Below are 20,842 nucleotides of genomic sequence, written 5' to 3'. Positions count from 1 at the left end.
CTCTCTGTGAAGATCCTTGTGGTGGCAGCTGCTACCAAAGCAATTAAAAAAAAAATCTGAGCAGCCAATTGAATTTCATAAGAGCATAAGAGAAGCCATGTTGGAACGGGCCAATGGCCCATCCAGTCTGTGACCCTCTGGGTCACACAGTGGCCAGAAGAAACCAGATGCCATCAGGAGGTCCATCAGTGAGGCCAGAACGCTAGAAGCCCTTCCACTGTTGCCCCTCCCAAGCACCAAGAATACAGAGCATCACTGCCTCATACATAAGAACATAAGAGAAGCCATGTTGGATCAGGCCAGTGGCCCATCCAGTCCAACACTGTCACACAGAGGCCAAAAAAACCAGGTGCCATCAGGAGGTCCATCAGTGGGGCCAGAACGCTAGAAGCCCTTCCACTGTTGCCCCTCCCAAGCACCAAGAATACAGAGCATCACTTGCCCCAGACATAAGAACATAAGAGAAGCCATGTTGGATCAGGCCAATGGCCCATCCAGTCCAACACTCTGTGTCACACAGTGGCCAAAAAACCCTAGATGCCATCAGGAGATCCATCAGTGGGGCCAGAACGCTAGAAGCCCTCCCGCTGTGCCCCCCCCCCCCCGCACCAAGAATACAGAGCATCACTTGCCCCAGACATAAGAACATAAGGGAAGCCATGTTGGATCAGACCAATGGCCCATCCAGTCCAACACTCTGTGTCACACAGTGACCAAAAAACACAGGTGCCATTAGGAGGTCCATCAGTGGGACCAGAACACTAGAAGCCCTCCCACTGTTGCCCCCCAAGCACCAGGAATACAGAGCATCACTTGCCCCAGACAGAGAGTTCCAACAATACGCTGTGGCTCGTAGCTACTGATGGACCTCTGCTCCAGATGCTTATCCAATCCCTTCTTGAAGCTGGCTATGCTTGCAGCCGCCACCACCTCCTGTGGCAGTGAATTCCATGCGTTAATCACCCTTTGGGTGAAGAATCACTTCTTTTTATCCGTTCTAACGCAACTGCTCAGCTATCACATGGAGTGCCCGCGAGTTCTTGTATTGTGAGAACAGGAGAAAAGTGTTTCTTTCTCTCCCTTCTCCATCCCATGCGTAATCTTGCAAACCTCTGTCATGTCACCCCTCAGTCGACATTTCTCTAAGCTTGAGAGCCCCAAGCGTTTGAACCTTTCTTCCCATGACCCATCAGAAGCCTTGATGGACAAAAAACCTGCTTGGTTCCTTCCGCTTATTAAAGACAATTGGCAGGCACCAGGAAACATGGTAGTGGGTGTCATGGTGCCCATATGCACCACGTGGAGGACCTCTGGCCTGAAGGGTCACAGTGGTGGTGGCCCCAGAGGTGTCCCTAGTGAAAGGAAGACCCCCAAATCCCAGGATATCCCACCTCCCCCGTCTTCTCCCGTGTCCCCATTGGAGCTCACCTCTTCTTTTCCCACCTCTCTCCTCCCCAGATCTGTTTCCTGATGACGGTGAACGTGATTGGTCAGCGCATGAACTTCATGGTGATCTTTCACGGCTGCTGGCTGGTGGTCATCCTGACACGCCGGAGGCGGCATGCCATTGGTCAACTCTGGCCAAAGTACTGCCTCTTCCTGGCTCTCTTCCTGATCTTCCAGTACCTCCTCTGTGTCGGCATCCCTCCGGCCCTCTGCATCGGTAAGTCACAGCCTCTGCCCCTGGGGGGGGGGGGTGAGACAAGAGGGGCAGGCTCACCTCTGGCGCAGGCCCTTTCTCTAAAGCAGGGGTGGCTGAACGGCGGTCAGAACGGATTCCAAGTAGTGCCCCTGAGCTGCTTTTGCCTACGCAGATTTGGGGGGGGAGTGGTCCTGTCGCTTGTCTGGGGAGGGGGCAACACACAGCACAGCAGCCCAGATGGTAGGAGGGTGGCAAGGGTGGTGCTGGGCCCAGCCACTCCACATGGGCACAGTTTGCAGACAGGCTGGGACTAAAGGCACTTTCACATGTACTGAGTAATGCACTTCCAGTTCACTTTCAGTACACTTTAACCATCCTTCGCAACCATCCTTGCCATTTCACACAGGGCTTTTCTCCATTCTCATCTTCACCTGTTTGGTGTAGTGGTCAAGTGTGCAGACTTTTATCTGGGAGAACTGGGTTTGATTTCCCACTCCTCAACTTGCACCTACTGGAATGGCCTTGGGTCAGTCATGGCTCTCGCAGAGCTTTCCTTGAAAGGACATCTTCTGGGAGAGCTCTCTCAGCCCCACCCACCTCACAGGGTGTCTGTTGTGGGGGGGGGGGGAGAAGTTATAGGAGATTGTAGGCCGCTCTGAGACTCTGTCCTTGAAAGGGCAGCTTCTGGGAGAGCTCTCTCAGCCCCACCCACCTCACAGGGTGTCTGTTGTGGGGGGAGAAGATATAGGAGATTGTAGGCCGCTCTGAGACTCTGTCCTTGAAAGGGAAGCTTCTGGGAGAGCTCTCTCAGCCCCACCCACCTCACAGGGTGTCTGTTTTGGGGGAGGAAGGGAAAGGAGATTGTAAGCCACTCTGAGACTCTGTAATTGAAAGGGCAGCTGCTGTGAGAGCCCTCTCAGCCCCACCCACTTCACAAGGTGTCTGTTGCAGGGGGAGAAGATATAGGAGATTGTAGGCCGCTCTGAGACTCTGTCCTTGAAAGGGCAGCTTCTGGGAGAGCTCTCAGCCCCACCCACTTCACAGGGTGTCTGTTGTGGGGGAAGAAGGAGATTGTAAACCACTCTGAGACTGATTCAGAGAGAGGCGTGTGGTATAAATCTACAGTCGTCTTCTTCTTCTCACTTAATTGCTCTTGTTGCTGGGGGGAGGGAGCGTTCTGTTCCAGACATGTTTTCTTTCCTTGTGTTGGTTGATTCAATATTACATCGCTGTATGTCCAGCCATGTGTCAAATCGACAGGAAGATATGCCAGACATAAAGCAGTGTCATATTGAATTGAACACTAAAGGAAGCAAAACACCTGCAGAAGGGGGGAGGGACCCTGAAGCAATGTGAACACACACGCAAGAGAAAAAAGAATGTGGAAAAGCCCACAGTAAACCCCTGTTGCAAACAGCAAGGGAAGTGCATTGTTGCATGTGTGCGAAAGCTAAATGTGAGAAATGACTGAGAGGGTCCCCCTTCTCTGCTCCTTATACAGGCAAGAGTTTGTGGGGGCAAAGAGGAGATGGGGTGGGACACCAGGGGTGGAATTCTAGCAGGAACTCCTTTGCATATTAGGCCACACACCCCAATGTAGCCAATCCTCCAAGAGCTTACAGTAGGCCCTGTAAGAAGAGTCTTGTAAGCTCTTGGAGGATTGGCTACATCAGGGAGGTGTGGCCTAATAGGCAAAGGAATTCCTGCTAGAATTCCACCCCAGAGGACGCCAAAAGGCTTCCCCCGCTGGAGAGGTGTCCGGCACCCTTCCTGACCAGCTGGTGTCTTTCCTCGTCTTCCTAGACTACCCGTGGAGGTGGAGTCACAGCATCCCCGTCAACTCTGTCCTCATCAAATGGATGTACCTCCCCGACTTCTACGTGAAGCCCAACTCCATCAACCTCCTGAGTGAGTCCTTTTGGGGAATCTAGAATTTCGGGGCTCCCTGATCTTTTCTGTGTGACAGGGGGGAGCACTGCAGATACAGCCGCAAACTGGCTTTCAATCTGTAACCCTCCGCAAAATGCAGAACTTTCAAGGGGGAGAATTTGGGTGCTGCCCTGCTGCCAGCTGAACCCTGGGCCGGAAGGGGAAGGACGGGGCCGGCTCTGCTGCTAGACAAACTAGGCAGTCGCCTAGGGCGTCAGCCTTCTAGGGGTGCCAGATTGGGTGCCCCTCATGTGACTTGGTGATGTTATCAGTGTGTGGGGGGGGTGGGGCGCTGGAAGTTACCCATGCTTAGGGTGCCGTACAGTCTAAGGTTGGCCCTGGGGAAGGAGCCACGGCACGTGGCTGTGTCACCCCGAGGGAGGAGCTAGCATAGGCCCTGCCCCTGGGGAAGGGAGGTGGTCAGTCTAGAGATGTAAAATTTCTGGAAATTTTGAAGCTCGGGGAAAAAACCCAGGTTTTTTCCTGGTTTTTTTGGGGGGGAAAACAGACATTTTTGGAAAAATTGAAAAAAATGCCACATTAGCACTTTTCTTTTCTAGATTGAAAGTCATTCTGTTACTTTAGGAAGATAAAATATGACGATGGACAATTTTACTTGGCATGAAATTATCACAGCTAGCGTATGAAAATATAGTGTATCCAAACAGTTATTACAAACAGTTTACTTTTTAAATAATATTTGTAATTGTAACAAATGGAGCAACAATCTCCTGAACTGTTTACTAGTGTATGTGGAATAGACAAAAAAACCTCCAACAAATTTTTAAAAATCCAGAAGTAACAATTATTCATATTTCCTCTCCACGGTATTAAATAAAAATAAAAATCTCATTTTCATAAGAAGAATTGAAGAGGGGGGAAGTGTCTAGAAGGGAGTGGAGGAGGAAGCTTCAATGAATGGGCATGAGCTAGGACTTGGTTGTCCTCCGTGCACAGAAATTAGAATAATCCGATACCACAAAATTTTTAGAAATGATTTGGAAAATATTTGAACACCTTCTCTTAAAATATTTTATTCATCATGTTAAAATAAAACATTCCATAATCCATTTCATTTTTCTTTTTCTTTTTTTCAATTTTTCGGAAAAAACAAAACAAAAAAGGCTTTGGGGGAAAAAAACAATTTTTTCCGTTTTTTTCCCTGGCCTGCTTCTAGGCACACTAGGTGGTCGCCTAGGGCGCCAGCCTTCTAGGTGTGCCAAATTGGGTGCCCCTCATGTGACTTGGTGATGTTATCAGCGTGTGTGTGGGGGGGTCGCTGGAAGTTAACCTTGCCTATGGTGCCATACAGCCTAGGGTCGGTCCTGGGGAAGGAGCCACGGCACGTGGGCTGTGCCACCCTGAGGGAGGAGCTAGCATAGTCCCTGCCCCTGGGGAAGGGAGATGGTTGGTCCCTGGGCCCTGCCCACTTTCTGCAAGGAGAGTAGCCTCTACCAGCCCTCCCAACCCAGCCTGTCGCGTGGCCTGGGCAGGCTGGGCACTGAGGTTTTTCCTTCCCGCAGGTGATTTCCTCCTCCTCCTCTGTGCCTCGCAGCAGTGGAAGGTTTTTGTGGACGAACAGACGGAGGAGTGGGTGCGGCTAGCGGGGGACAATGCTGAGCAGCTGGAGCCTCTGGAGGGGAAGCCAAACCCAGTGCCCAACTTCATCAATTGCAGGTGTGCCCCACAAGGAGCCAGAAGTCACAGGTCACCAGGAGTTTGAAATTCATCCCATGCAGGGATTCCAGATGTGCAGAATGGGGAGGCCACGTCACTGGGGGCTGCAATGCCCTTTTGCATTGGGGGGTTCTTCAGAGTCTGAGCCAGAGCACTTTCCAGGACTGCTGAACCACTCAGGTTTCCAAAATAAGAAGGAGCCCTGCTGGATTGGGCCAGCGAAGGCCCATCTAGTCCAGCCTCCTGTCTCACATGGTGGCCAACCAGTTCCTCTGGAGGGCCAACAACAGGGCTGAGAGGCCGAGGCCTTCATAAGAACATCAGAAGAGCCCTGCTGGATCAGACCAGTGAGGGTGCATGTAGTCCACCTCCTGTCTCACACAGTGGCCAACCAATTCCTCTGGAGGGTCAACAACAGGGCAGAGAGGCCGAGGCCTTCCCCTGAGAAGAACATCAGAAGAGCCCTGCTGGATCAGACCAGTGAGGGTCCATCTAGTCCAGCCTCCTGTCTCACACAGTGGCCATCCAGTTCCTCTGGAGGTCCAACCACAGGGCAGAGAGGCCGAGGCCTTCCCCTGAGAAGAACATCAGAAGAGCCCTGCTGGATCAGACCAGTGAGGGTCCATCTAGTCCAGCCTCCTGTCTCACCCAGTGGCCAACCAGTTCCTCTGGAGGTCCAACCACAGGGCAGAGAGGCTGAGGCCTTCCCCTGAGAAGAACATCAGAAGAGCCCTGCTGGATCAGACCAGTGAGGGTCCATCTAGTCCAGCCTCCTGTCTCACCCAGTGGCCAACCAGTTCCTCTGGAGGTCCAACCACAGGGCAGAGAGGCTGAGGCCTTCCCCTGAGAAGAACATCAGAAGAGCCCTGCTGGATCAGACCAGTGAGGGTCCATCTAGTCCAGCCTCCTGTCTCACCCAGTGGCCAACCAGTTCCTCTGGAGGGCCAACAACAGGGCAGAGAGGCTGAGGCCTTCCCCTGAGAGGAACATCAGAAGAGCCCTGCTGGGTCAGACCAGTGAAGGTCCATCTAGTCCAGCATCCTGTCTCACACAGTGGCCAGCCAGTTCCTCTGGAGGGCCAACCACAGGGCAGAGAGGCCGAGGCCTTCCCCTGAGAAGAACATCAGAAGAGCCCTGCTGGATCAGACCAGTGAAGGTCCATCTAGTCCAGCCTCCTGTCTCACCCAGTGGCCAACCAGTTCCTCTGGAGGGCCAACAACAGGGCAGAGAGGCTGAGGCCTTCCCCTGAGAGGAACATCAGAAGAGCCCTGCTGGGTCAGACCAGTGAAGGTCCATCTAGTCCAGCATCCTGTCTCACACAGTGGCCAGCCAGTTCCTCTGGAGGGCCAACCACAGGGCAGAGAGGCCGAGGCCTTCCCCTGAGAAGAACATCAGAAGAGCCCTGCTGGATCAGACCAGTGAAGGTCCATCTAGTCCAGCCTCCTGTCTCACACAGGGCCAACCAGTTCCTCTGGAGGACCAACAACAGAGCAGAGAGACCAAGGCCTTTCTCTGATAAGTGCAGATTGGGGAAGCCACACTACTGGGGGCTGTGGTGCCTTTTTACATGGGGGGGGGTTGTTCTCCAAAGTCTGAGCCAGAGCACTTTCCAGGGCTGCACTGAGGTCCTTGGAGTCCCTCCCAGCGGTTGAGCCCCTCCCCCTTTTCCCTCCTCAGGTCCTACCTGGACATGCTGAAGGTGTGCGTCTTCCGCTACCTCTTCTGGCTGGTGCTGGTGGTCGTCTTCGTCGCGGGCGCCACCCGCATCAGCGTCTTCGGCCTGGGCTACCTGACGGCCTGCTTCTACTTCCTGCTCTTTGGCACTGCCCTCCTGCGACGCCCCCTCAGGGCCCGGCTGGTGCTGTGGGACTGCCTCATCCTCTACAACGTCACTGTCATCATAGCCAAGAACCTGCTCTCGGTAAGGGGCAGGGCGGGGGCCTTGCTGGCAGAATCCTGCAAAAAATAACAACCCAACGTTGTGCTGTGCTAGCTCACAAACTGAACTTTTCTCAAAAATCTTATAAAGCTATTTATCTCATAAGAAAGAAGTACAGTGTTACAAAAGAGTCCGTCCAGTGTAATTTTGCAGAGAGTTCATTCCATTAGAAGAAGAAGAAGACGACGACTGCAGATTTATACCCCGCCCTTCTCTCTGAATCAGAGACTCAGAACGGCCTACAATCTCCTATATCTTCTCCCCCCACAACAGACACCCTGTGAGGTGGGTGGGGCTGAGAGGGCTCTCCCAGAAGCTGCCCTTTCAAGGACAGAGTCTCAGAGCGGCCTACAATCTCCTATATCTTCTCCCCCCACAACAGACACCCTGTGAGGTGGGTGGGGCTGAGAGGGCTCTCCCAGAAGCTGCCCTTTCAAGGACAGAGTCTCAGAGTGACCTACAATTTTCTCTACCTTCCCCCCCCCACAACAGACACCCTGTGAGGTGGGTGGGGCTGAGAGGGCTCTCACAGCAGCTGCCCTTTCAAAGACAGCTCCTACCAGAGCTATGGCTGAGCCAAGGCCATCCCAGCAGCAGCAAATGGAGGAGTGGGGAATCAAACCTCTCAGATAAGAGTCCACCCGGTTAACCACTACATCAAACTGGCTCTCAAAAGTCCATCCAGTGAGTACCCGGTTTGCTCATTTCGTCATATTCTTTCTCAAGGGTGTTCTTGTCAAGGTTATCAGCCTTGTTGTATTTGGAGCAAGTCAGTCATTCACTTCTTTAAACAGATGCAAAAGCCTTCTGTATTTGATTGATAAATGCTCTCTGCACCCACTTTATTTCTTTCAAAGCCTTCTCAATTTTACTGGGCAATGTTAGCCAGCGCATCACAGTGTTGGGTTGTTTGTTATTTCTCTGTTAAGAAGATATTGGAGTTATACCCCGCCCTCTACTCCAAGGAGTCTCAGAGCAGGTCACAATCTCCTTTACCTTCCTCGCCCACAACAGACACCCTGTGAGGTGGGTGGGGTTGAGAGGACTCTCACAGCAGCTGAACTTTCAAGGATAGAGTCTCAGAGCAGCCTACAATCTCCTTTCCCTTCCTCCCCCACAAAAGACATCCTGTGAAGTGGGTGGGGCTGAGAGGGCTCTCACAGCAGCTGCCCTTCAAGGACAGAGTCTCAGAGCGGCCTACAATCTCCTTTTCCTTCCTCCCCCACAACAGACACCCTGTGAGGTGGGTGGGGCAGAGAGAGCTCTCCTAGAAGCTGCCCTTTCAAGGACAGAGTCTCAGAGCGGCCTACAATCTCCTTTCCCTTCCTCCCCCACAACAGACACCCTGTGAGGTGCGTGGGGCTGGAGAGAGCTCTCACAGCAGCTGCCCTTTCAAGGACAACCTCTGCCAGAACTATGGCTGACCCAAGGCCATGCTAGCAGGTGCAAGTGGAGGAGTGGGGAATCAAACCCAGTTCTCCCAGATAAGAGTCTGCACACTTAACCACTACACCAAACTGGCTCTTTCAACCACCCTTTCAGGGACAACCTCTGCGAGAGCTATGGCTAATCCAAGGCCATTCCAGCAGGTGCAAGTGGAGGAGTGGGGAATCAAACCCGGTTCTCCCAGATAAGAGTCTGCACACTTAACTACTATGGCTGACCCAAGGCCATTCCAGCAGGTGCAAGTGGAGGAGTAGGGAATCAAACCCGGTTCTCCCAGATAAGAGTCCGCACACTTAGCCACTACACCAAACTGGCTCTCCTCCCTGCGATCTCATGTTATGACCTGCGATCTTATATCATTGTTTTTTGGAATCCTGCAAAAAAACATGCAGAATTTGTTCACATTTGCAGCCTTGTGTCTGAAGCTTTTCCAGGCTCAGAATCCAGATACCAGGTCTGTTTCTGTCCCTTTCTTCCTCTGTGTGATACCCTCCGCTTCTCCCCCGGCAGCTCCTGTCCTGCGTCTTCGTCCAGCAAATGCAGAGCAGCTTCTGCTGGGTGATCCAGCTCTTCAGCCTTGCCTGCACCGTCAAGGGCTATTACGACCGTGAGTGTCTGCAGGGGGAGGTCGGAGGGGGAGGGGAGTAGCCAGCAAGTCCATCCTTCTCTTGGAGGTTCCATCTCATCAGGCTGAGAGTGTCCCAAAGCAGAAAGGTGGCATGAAACAGAGGGAAGCAGGAAACCAACCCCAATTGCAATACCGGAAAAATCAGCTGTGGGTCTGTTCTGCAGAACTTGGAGGGAGGGGGGCGGCTGTGAGACTGTGCCTTTCCACACCTCTGACTTTTCCAGTATGTGAAGATAGGAAGAGCCCTGCTGGATCAGACCAGCAGTCCATTTAGTCCAGCATTTTCTCACACACTGGGCAACCATCTTCTCTGGAGTTCCAACAGCAGGACACACAGGCTGAGGCCTTCCCCAGTAAGAACATCAGAAGAGATTGGAGTTATACCCTACCCTTCACTTGGGAGTCTCAGAGTGGCTTCCAATCTCCTTTCTCTTCTCCTCCCTACAACAGACACCCTGTGAGGTAGGCAGGTGGGGCTGAGAGAGCTCTGAAGAAATTGCTCTTGAGAGAACTGTTACTGACCCGAAGTCACTCAGCAGCTGCGAGTGGAGTGGGGAATCAAACCTGGTTCTCCCAGATAAGAATCCATGCACTTAACCACTACACCAAACTGGCTTTTCAGCAAACTGGCTCTCAAGAGCCTTGCTGTACCAGCATGGTATAGCCCATCTAGCATCATCTCACACAGTGGCCAACCAGTTTGTCTGAAGGCCCAACAACAAGGCACGGATTCAGAGGCTTCGAGGCTCTAGGATTCAGAGATTGACTACCTCTGACCATGAAGATTTGCTTTAGCCACTCTGGCTAGTAGCCACCAATAGACCTCCCCTCCGTGCATCTGTCTAATCCCCTCTTAAAGCCATCTATACTTCTGCGATCACGATATCCTCTGGCTGCTGGGTCCACTCTTTAATCACTGTGTAAAACACCGTGGCGCAGAGTGGTAAAGCTGTAGTCCTGCAGTCCGAAGCTCTGCTCACAACCTGAGTTCGATCCCCGGCGGAAGCTGGGTTTTCAGGTAGGCGGCTCGAGGTTGACTCAGCCTTCCATCCTTCCGAGGTCATTCAAATGAGTACCCAGCTTGCTGAGGGGAAAGTGTAGATGACTGGGGAAGGCAGTGGCAAGGAAAGCAAAGGTCCCCTGTGCGAGCACCAGTCGTTTCTGACTCTGGGGTGACGTTGCTTTCACAGCGTTTTCACGGCAGACTTTTTACGGGGTGGTTTGCCATTGCCTATAAGTGGCCCCGTGGCGCAGAGTGCTAAAGCAGCAGTACTGCAGTACTGTGATCTGAACTCTCTGCTTACGACCTGCATTCTTTCCCAGAGAAAGCTGGATTCAGGTAGCCGGCCCAAGGTCGACTCAGCCTTCCATCCTTCCAAGGTCGGTCAAAGGAGCCCCCACCTTGCTGGGGGGAAAGTATAGACAACTGGGGAAGGCAATGGCAAACCTCCCTGTAAAAAGTCTGCCGTGAAAACGTTGTGAAAGCAATGTCACCCCAGAGTCGGAAACGACTGGTGCTTGCACAGGGAACCTTTCCTTCCTTTCCCAAAAGAAGTAGATTTCTGGTCTCCAGAGCTCTTCACACTCCAAGTTCTGTATCCCTGACAGGGGCAAAGGGAATTGGGGTAGGTATTTGTGGGTTTCCTGCATTGTACAGGGGGTTGGACTAGATGACCCTGGAGGTCCCTTCCAACTCTATAATTCTATGAATCATGCACCAGAAACCAGGCAGGACTGTACATGTTTGGCTACCCCACGGGGAGACCAGGTATCCCTGCTGGACAGAGAGGAGGAGTGATGACTAGGGGAGGGGGTGGGTGTCCCCTTCCGGCAGGAGCTCCTGTGTCCTGAGCCCCCCCCTTCCCTCTTCTTTGCCAGCCAAGGATGTGGACAAGAAGGAGGACTGCGCACTGCCCGTGGAGGAGGCTGGTATCATCTGGGACAGCATCTGCTTCTTCTTCCTGTTGCTGCAACGCAGGGTCTTCCTCAGCTTCTACTTCCGGCATGTCGTGGCCGACCTCCAGGCCTCGGCCCTGCAAGCCTCCAGGTGGGAGAGGGAGGGGAGGGGAAGGAAGGAGCAGTTGCCTAGTGATGCTGGATTACTTACGTACACCTTACTGTACCTTCAGTAACCCAAGCAACCAGGAACTTCTACTGATTAACTTTATTCCACTTAAGCTTCTACTCCGAAAAGAAGGCTTAAAGATACAGAACTTGAAAGACAAAACAGAAGAGAACAGTAGTACAGCTTCTGGATACAGTAAAACAGAGACTGACCAAGAGAGAGATCTTGCGGTCGTTGTAGATAACTCACTGAAAATGTCAAGACAGTGTGCGATTGCAATAAAAAAGGCCACGTCATGCTGGGAATTATTAGGAAGGGAAATGAAAACAAATCAGCCAGTATCATCATACCCCTGTATAAATCGATGGTGTGGTATCATTTGGAATACTGTGTGCAAATGTGGTCACTGCACCTCAAAAAGGATATTCTGGCATTGGAAAAAGTGCAGAAAAGGGCAACTAGAATGATTAAAGGTTTGGAACACTTTCCCTATGAAGAAAGGTTAAAATGCTTGGGGCTCTTTAGTTTGGAGAAGCGTCAACTGCGGGGTGACATGATAGAGGTTTACAAGATTACGCATGGGATGGAGAAAGTAGAAAAAGAAGTCCTTTTCTCCCTTTCTCACAATACAAGAACTCATGGGCATTCGATGAAATTGCTGAGTGGTTGGGTTAAAACAGATAAAAGGAAGTACTTCTTCACCCAAAAGATGATTAATATGTGGAATTCACTGCCACAGGAGGTGGTGGCGGCTACAAGCATAGCCAGCTTCAAGATGGGATTGGATAAAAATATAGAGCAGAGGTCCATCAGTGGCTATTAGCCACAGTATGTATATGTGAGTGTTTGTGTGTGTTTGTGTATACACACACATATATTGGCCACTGTGTGACACAGAGTGTTGAACTGGATGGGCCACTGGCCTGATCCAATATGGCTCCTCTTATGTTCTTATGAAGGTTATGCGTTTTAGTATTCAGATGAACTTTATCCAAATTCTCATAGCTAAGCTTACCCTATCTTATAATCTAATACCTTTAAAGAGAATTAAATTTGTGAAAACCTCAGTTCCAGTCTATATTAGAGCTATGCTCTATGTTCTGAGTTTGACTTGGATAGAGACGGGGTCGCATGAAAAGGGGCTGAATTGTACTAGAGAACAAGAGACTGTCTCTGTGCTGGTCGTGCCTTTCTAAATGGGACTTGGGACTTAGATTCTAACCAGGAAAATGTAGACTAATAGGGTAGACTAATAAATGTAGACTAATAGGGTGAAGTCATTATGCTTTCCTATAGAATTATGCTTGACTATATTCTAACCAAAAAGCCCCATGGAGCCCTCTGTTCACAACCTGAGTTCGATCCCAGTGGAAGCTGGTTCAGGTAGCCAGCTTCACGTTGACTCAGCCTTCCATCCTTCCGAGGTCGGTCAAATGAGTCCCCAGCTTGCTGGGGGGGGGAAAGTGTAAATGGCTGGGGAAGGCAATGGCAAACCACCCCGTAAAAAGTCTGCTGTGAAAACATTGTGAAAGCAACGTCACCCCAGAGTAAAAAATGACTGGTGCTTGCACAGGGGACTACCTTTACCTTTTTTATATTCTAACCGTGTAATTGTATTCTGAAGTGTACTACTGTTTTGCCTTTCTATTTATATATATTAAGCCTTAAGTGTAATAAAATCTGTATGAGTTTCTGAAAATTACAGGTTGTTTGGATTACCGAGGGTACAAAGTGTACAAAATAAACCCAGCAACACCTAGTGTTTAAAGGCAGCCGGCACAGTCTGAGAGCCACCCCTTGCACCCTCAGGGGCAGGGGTGGTTATCGGGGTGGGTGGGGTATGCCTTGGACTGAGCCATTCAGCTGCTTTGGGGTTGGGAGATATATCTGGCCAAGGCTTTTTTGGTAGCTGGAACTCCTTTGCATATTAGGCCACACCCTCCTGATATAGCCAATCCTCCAGGAGCTTACAGTAGGCCCTGTACTAAGAGCCCTGTAAGCTCTTGGAGGATTGGCTACATGTGGCCTAATATGCAAAGGAGTTCCTGCTACAAGAAAAGTCCTGTGTCTGGCTTATCCCTACCGGGTGGGTTCTCATGCCAAGAATGTGTGAATGAGTCAGGGGGCTTGTCAGGATCCAGCCTGAGGTCTCTGCACCGTGGCTGAGTTTCGGTTCATTCGTCTCCTTGCAGGGGCTTTGCTCTTTTCAAGGCCAGGATGCTGAAGAGAATGAGCTCCCACCGCCGGGCGGAGATGAGGTCTCTCGTCCAGCTGAAGCGGCAGTGAGTTCCACAGGCTCTGGGTCACGTCGAGGGAAGAAACTCTCTCTTGCTGGGCTCAGAGGCCCCTGGGCTAGGACCTGCTGCCGGGGTCTTTCTGCAGCTGCAGGGGGCAAAGAAGCAGCCCCACTCAAGAGGGAAGGAGGGACTTTCATAGCAGCATCTCAGAGCCAGCTTTGGTGCAGTGGTGAAGTGGGCGGACTCTTATCTGGGAGAACCGGGTTTGATTCCCCACTCCTCTGCTTGCAGCTGCTGGAATGGCCTTGGGTCAGCCAGAGCTCTCTTACCTGGGAGAGCCGGGTTTGATTCCCCACTCCTCCACTTGCAGCTGCTGGAATGGCCTTGGGTCAGCCAGAGCTCTCTTATCTGGGAGAACCGGGTTTGATTCCCCACTCCTCTGCTTGCAGCTGCTGGAATGGCCTTGGGTCAGCCAGAGCTCACGTAGGAGTTGTCATTGAAAGGGCAGCTTCTGGGAGAGCTCTCTCAGTCCCACCCACCTCACAGGGTGTTTGTTGTAGGGGAGGAAGGTAAAGGAGACTGTGGGCTGCTCTGAGATTCAAAGTGGAGGTTGGACTACAAATCCAATGTCATCTTCTGCTACTGCTGACCTGGGGCTTTCTAATCCCTCCCACCAGCCAAGTGGGGTCTACAGCCAGGTCTTCATGCCCTGGGCAGGCAGTTCCAGGAGGGTGGGGGGCCTTTGGGTGCCCCCTGCTTGCCAAGGGATACCAAAGAAGAAGTACAAATGCTCACAGCCGCACCAGCTGTAAATATTGTAAATGCTGTAATGTGTTGAAAAATATCGAATAAAGAACGATCCGTGAATGTATTACAACGTTTTTACAGGGTGACAATTCAAATCCCATACAATATTTGCATACCAAATTTCCTTGCAGACTCAGAAAAAATACAAACAGTAAGAAGCACAGAGTCCAAAGACAAACTTGAGCCAGTTTGGTGCAGTGGTGAAGTGTGCGGACTCTTATCTGGGAAAACCGGGTTGGATTCCCCACTCCTCCACTTGCACCTACTAGAATGGCCTTGGGTCAGCCATAGCTCTCGTAGAAGTTGTCCTTGAAAGGACAGCTGCTGTGAGAGCTCTCTCAGTCCCACCTACCTCACAGAGTGTCTCTTGTGGAGGGGGGGAGATTAAGGAGATTTTAAGCCGCTCTGAGATTCAGAGTATAGGGTGGGATATAAATCCAGTATCCTCTTCTTCTTCTTACTGTATGGGATTCAAATTGTCACCCAGTAAAATAATTGTAATACAGTCATGCATCGTTCTTTATTTGATATTTTTCAATACATTATTGCACTTACTATAGTTACAGCTGGTGTGGTTGTGAGCATGTGTGCTTTTTCTTGTGTAGTCTCACATGGCTTCCTTTCATTTGGGTTTTGCCAAGGGATACCTGCAGGTGGAAAGAGGTCCTGTGGTGCACCGGTCCCCGGATGGGGCTAGATGCCCTAATGTCAGCTAGCGACTGCATCACAGCTCACCTGGAAAATTTCCCCCCAGCAACTGGAGGTGGTGAAATGCATTCTGGGAAAGGCATGCACGCTCTCCTTTTTGGCCTCTGATCTTGGGGTCAGGTGGGTGGGAGAATGACTTGAGGGGAAGGGGCAAGGGGGTGAATTGGGCAGATGGGCACCAGTCAGCCGGCCCTCAGCACTGTTCTGTGCCCACAGGATGGAGCGAATCCGGGCCAAGCAGGAGAAGTACCACCTGGGACAGCAGGCGACAGACTCCGAAGAGGCCCTGGAGGGAGACAAACCAGGTAGGAAAGGTTTTTGGGGGCTGGGGGAAAGCAGAGAACAGAGGGAAGGATCCAGAGAGAGGTGTGGTTTTGCCTCCAACCCACCCTCTTTCCCACCAGCCTGCACTGAAAGCGGAAAAGCTCAGGGTGGAATCCAGGTTGTGTTGAGTCCCAGTGGACTTTATCCCTCCATATCTGTGGACCAAGGAGAGGCCACATTTGTGCAGGAGCAAAGTTTACCCGTGGAACTCTCTGGCACTGGATATTGCAGAGTCCTGTAGCACGAACCCTCCTTAAACATGTACAGACATCACTGTTCAGCGGCGGCTGGAATGTTGACTCTGAGATGCCAGGGCTTTGAAAGGCATGGCTTGAGGCCCAGGGCTCTGGCTTCCCCCTCAGGCTGCTGCTGTGATAGGGTGTCTTTAGCGTTCAGATCTTCTAATGTTTGTTTGCACAACAAGCCCTGTGAGGTCGGCCACTGTTATTTCCATTTTTACAGACAGAAGCAACAAGAAGATTCATAGAATAGAATCCTAGAGTTGGGAGGGACCTCCAGGGTCATCTAGTCCAACCCCCTGCACAAGGCAGGAAACACACAAGTACCTCCCCCCTCACACCCAGTGTCACCTGCTCCATGGCCAAAAAGCTCCAGGATCCCTGGCCAAACTGTCCTGGAAAAATCTGCTCCCTGGCCCCAAAGTGGTGATTGGCATTTCCCTGGGCATGTAAGAAAGGGCCACAAGTACCACCCTTCCTGCCCTCTTTCCCGTGATCTGTCTAATTCATAGAATCAGCATTGCTGTCAGATGGCCCTCTAGCCTCTGCTTAAAAACCTCCAAGGAAGGAGAGCCCACCACCTCCCAAGGAGGAAGCCTGTGGGAACTTAGAATTACAGAATTTAGAGTGGTAGGGACCTTCAAGGTCATCCAGTCCAACCCCCTGCGCAATGCAGGGAACTCACAAACGCCTCCCCCTAAATTCACAGGATCCTCATTGCTTTCAGATGGCCATCTAGCCTCTGTTTCAAAACCTCCAAAGAAGGAGAGCCCACCACCTCCTGAGGAAGCCTCTTCCACTGAGGAACTGCTCTAACAGCCAGGAAGTTCTTTCTCATGTTGAGCCGGAAACTCCTCTGACTGAATTTCAACCCGTTGGTTCTACTCCAACCTTCTGGGGCCACAGAAAACGACTCTGCCCCATCCTCTGTAGGACAGCCCTTCAAGGACTTAATTCATTCGCCCAGCAGGCAGGGTCTATCGCGACTGAAGTGACCCCGTTCTCCCCATCTTTCCCATGGCAAAATCCTCATTCCTGTCTCCAGCTAGACTTGCAGGTTCTGCTCAGGAGGAGGGGGGTATGGGGGGGGGGGCTGATTGCACAGTGACCCGGACTCAGCTGGCAGCTGCAGAGGGCCAGGTCCCCGACTGTCCTCCGTGTCTCCCTCATGCTTCCTTGTGCCTGTTCCACAGAGACAGGCGCCAAGAAGGACCCTTCCCACCAGAGGAAGCGCTGGTGGCGGCCCTGGCAGGATCATGCCACAGGTAGAGCTCCGCCCCGGAGGCTTAACGGATGTACTAACCTTGACGCGCCTTTCTCTGAAGCAGCCCTCATTCTGCTGGCACGAGATAATCCATAACACGCATCTTCCTGATGATTCTGTCCCTCACTTCCATTCCTCATGCATCTCTGTGGGTCATTGGGGCTGGGGGCTTTTCTCTCTGCTCTGTCCCTGGGAGGGGGAGCGGTCCCTACCCACCACCCCCTTCCCCTGCCCCTCCTCACAGACTTTGAACCAACGGGGTATCTGGGATCTCTCTGCCTGTTTCTCTTTGCAGTGCGACCAGAAAGCACACACTCCGTAACACTGCAGAGGTAATCCTGAGGTCTCGAAGGCCTGGTGTAGTGGTTAAGTGGACAGACTCTTATCTGGGAGAACCGGGTTTGATTCTCCACTCCTCCACGTGCAGTTGCTGGAATCGCCTTGGGTCAGCCAGAGCTCTCACAGAGTTGTCCTTGAAAGGGCACCTTGTGGGAGAGCTCTCTGAGCCCCACCCACTTCACAGGGTGTCAGTTGTGGGGGAAGAAGAAGAAGAAGACTTCGGATTTATACTCTGCCCTTTTCTCTGAGTCAGAGACTCAGAGCAGCTTACAATCTCCTATGTCTTCTCCCCCCCCCAACAGACACCCTGTGAGGCGGGTGGGGCTGAGAGGGCTCTCACAGCAGCTGCCCTTTCAAGGACAGAGTCTCAGAGTGGCTCACAATCTCCTTTCCCTTCCTCCCCCACAACAGACACCCTGTGAGGTGGGTGGGGCTGGAGAGGGCTCTCACAGCAGCTGCCCTTTCAAGGACGACTCCTGCGAGAGCTCTGGCTGACCCAAGGCCATTCCAGCAGCTGCAAGTGGAGGAGTGGGGAATGAAACCCGGTTCTCCCAGATAAGAATCCATGCACTTAACCACTACACCAAATTGGTGAAGGAGATAAAGGAGATTGTGACCGCTCTGAGATTCAGAGCATATGGCGGGATATAAATTCAATATCTTCCTCTTCTTCTTTCTCTTCTTCCTCTTCCTCCTCTTCTTCTTCTTCCTCCTCCTCTTCTTCTTCTTCCTAAATGTCAGGGGTCCTTATACATTAGCTTTGGCACTTCCAAAGCTTTTAAGTCTCGGCAGGGGGGTAGGATCATCTGGAAAGCATAACTGCTGCAGATGTGGCCTTTGCAAACTTGCCAAATGCCCAAGATTTCCTCATCTGGGAATTGTGGGGCGCTCAGGCAGCGAGGCCAGGCCCTGGGGGTGGAGGGTGGAAGGCTGCGGCACTGATTCCACACCCGTCAGGGTGAGTGGCGCTGGGTGCTCTCGGAAGGTCTTTTCCGGAAAGGTGTGCCTCAAATTCTCTGCTGTCTTCCCCCACCAGCAGGGCCAGGTTGAGTGATGCCAGTCCAGAGAGAGGGGGCATGTTGTAATGGTAACGTCATTCGTAGTGGAGGGCATCTGTGTGCATTTGGAAAGCTGGGGGGGGGGGGCACGTTGGCACAGCCTCCACTCTCGGCAGAGTTCCTCACCCGTCCTTGTGCCCATTTCGCAGAGGCAGGGGCAGAGAAGGACTTTGCCCAGCAGAGGAAGCAACCAGAGCGCCCTGGGGTGACCCATGCCACAGGTATAGTCCAGGCCTGGCACGAAGGGCTGGGAAGGGCATGCAAAACCCTGCCTTGTCCTGCTGCTGGAGCAGCCCTAACGGTTGGCGTGATGTGACCACTAACGGAACTGCAAACCATCCAGGGGATGCATCGTATAGAGCCATTCTGCGGAACAGCTAGAGCAGGGGTGTCAAACTCATTTGTCACGAGGGCCGGATCTGACATAAATGAGGCCTTGTTGGGCCGGGCCATGTGTCTCATAACGTGTAATGCTGGTAGTGAAAATATATACTTCATAAAAGATACATGAAAGATTTTGTATCTCTCCCGTGTGATCGAGGGAACTGGGCAAAGGAAGTTCTGTCTCTTTCCCTACCTCCCTTGGCGATGAGGAGGGGGCAGAGCCTCAGCCAATAGAAAGAAGAGAGGCTTGGCTCAGTAGCTCTGCTGTGCAATTGAGAGAGCCTGGCAAAGCAAACTCTTCCTCTTCCCCTTTCTGCCCAAGGAAGGAGCTTCAGCCAATAGAGAAAATAGAGGCTTTCCTCTGTAGCTCCTGTGCAATTGAGAAATCCCAGCAAAGCCAGCTGTGACACAGAAGGAAGCAAGAGAGGGAGATGGAAGCAGACTTGCTTGTGGGCCTGATAGGAGCCTTCCAGGGGCCTGATCCATCCCCCGGGCCGCATGTTTGTCACCCCTGAGCTAGAGTCTAGTCCGGGAGCTCTTTGGAGACCCACCAGATTTTCAGGGGATGGATTTTGAGAGCTGAAACTCCCTGCGTTCAGCTCAGGGCTCTTGGTAGCTCATGCTGCCCACATCTTGTGGGTCTCTTGAGGTGCTGCAGGGCTTGAACCCACTGCAGATAAACATGGCTGCCCCCTGAAACCCTTCTGCAGACTTAGCACCAGTGCAGAGTTCAAAAGGAGAGGACTGGGGACTTCTCAGGCAGCTGGTTGTGCTGTCTTTGGGCCTGCATGGGCACAGGCAAAGGGCAGGAGATGGCAAGTTGGCTTCTGCACAAACGTTGACTCTCTTGTTGGGGAGGGCTGTGTGGGGGGAGAGGGCTGTCTGAACTTCTCTGCTGGAGTTAGGTGGCCAATCTCTGGGTGGGGGCAGGGGAGCCCCCAGTTTTGAGGCCCTTCCCCTGCTTCAGGGTCATCAGAAAGTGAGGGGGGGGGAGGAGATATCTGCTGGGCCCTCCATTATTCCCTATGGCGACCAATTCCCGTAGGGTATAATGGAGAATTGATCTGTGGGTATCTGGGGCTCTGTGGGGGGAGGGTGTTTTTTGAGACAGAGGCACCAGATTTACAGCATAGCATCCGGTGCCCCTCCTCAAAACGCCCTCCAAGTTTCAAAAGTATTAGGCCAGCGAGTCCAATTCTATGAGCCTCGAAAGAAGGTACCCCTATCCTTCATGATTTCCAGTGGAGGGAAGGCATTTAAAAGGTGTGTGGTCCCTTTAAATGTGATGACCAGAACTCCCTTTGGAGTCCAATGATGCTTGTCACACCCTTGCTCCTGGCTCCACCCCCAAAGTCTCCTGGCTCCGCCCCCAGAGTCCCCAGATATTTCTTGAATTGGACCTGGCAACCCTATGTTGGAGCACAGGAGGGTGCAGGAGTTCCCTAATTTCTCCCCACGAGTGGAAAAGATCCCTATGCACTTTGGTCTGCTTTCCCGAGAGCAAAAGCAAGCCCTTCTCTCCTGCGTGGGCAGAGGCACTTCAGGGTGGGGATTTGGACCAGGAATCCCTGCTCATCGGTTAAAGCCGCCCCCAGAGTTTTGCCCTCTTCTGGGACATTCCAAAACAGCAGCTGCCCTTTTTCTTTTTCTTCTCCTTCTTCTGACCATTGGCCCTGTGGCTTGGAAAGCCAGACAGATCCACAGAAAAGGCAGAGTATTTCTCAGGGCCATAACATGACGGGGTGGGGGGGGGCAACAGCAGAGAAGGGAGCAAGTCTGGGTTTGGAGGCCTTCAGGTCTGGAAGGAGGCCAGGGGCTGTGGCTCAGTGGCAGAGCCTCTCCTTTGCATCCAGAAGGTCCGGGGTTCAGTCCTCAGCATCTCCAGTTAAAAGAACCAGGCAGGAGGTGATGGGAAAGACCTTGACCTGAGACCCTGGCTCAGTGGCAGAGCCTCTGTTTGGCATGCAGAAGGTCCCAGGTTCAGTCCCTGGCATCCCCAGTTAAAAGGACCAGGCAGGAGGTGATGGGAAAGACCTTGACCTGAGACCCTGGCTCAGTGGCAGAGCCTCTGTTTGGCATGCAGAAGGTCCCAGGTTCAGTCCCTGGCATCCCCAGTTAAAAGGACCAGGCAGGAGGTGATGGGAAAGACCTTGACC

At 52.2% G+C, this 20,842-nt stretch overlaps 1 protein-coding gene across 1 annotated transcript in view; it reads left to right on the top strand.

Moving 5' to 3' along the window:
* PIEZO1 (piezo type mechanosensitive ion channel component 1) overlaps window positions 1–20,842 on the top strand; it is a 234,788-nt gene that overhangs the window by 166,119 nt on the left and 47,827 nt on the right. Inside the window, exons 22-30 of the mRNA XM_060253863.1 lie at window positions 1,459–1,663; window positions 3,446–3,550; window positions 5,095–5,248; window positions 6,926–7,169; window positions 9,144–9,240; window positions 11,140–11,308; window positions 13,519–13,608; window positions 15,295–15,383; window positions 16,835–16,906. Of these exons, the coding sequence (XP_060109846.1) occupies window positions 1,459–1,663; window positions 3,446–3,550; window positions 5,095–5,248; window positions 6,926–7,169; window positions 9,144–9,240; window positions 11,140–11,308; window positions 13,519–13,608; window positions 15,295–15,383; window positions 16,835–16,906 (1,225 nt within the window). The remainder of the gene's footprint in view (window positions 1–1,458; window positions 1,664–3,445; window positions 3,551–5,094; window positions 5,249–6,925; window positions 7,170–9,143; window positions 9,241–11,139; window positions 11,309–13,518; window positions 13,609–15,294; window positions 15,384–16,834; window positions 16,907–20,842) is intronic.

Source organism: Heteronotia binoei, chromosome 14 (genome assembly GCF_032191835.1).
Source record: "Heteronotia binoei isolate CCM8104 ecotype False Entrance Well chromosome 14, APGP_CSIRO_Hbin_v1, whole genome shotgun sequence".
Lineage (NCBI taxonomy): Eukaryota > Metazoa > Chordata > Lepidosauria > Squamata > Gekkonidae > Heteronotia > Heteronotia binoei.
Note: the sequence above shows the minus strand (reverse complement) of the source record. Positions and strands in the feature narration are given on the sequence as shown.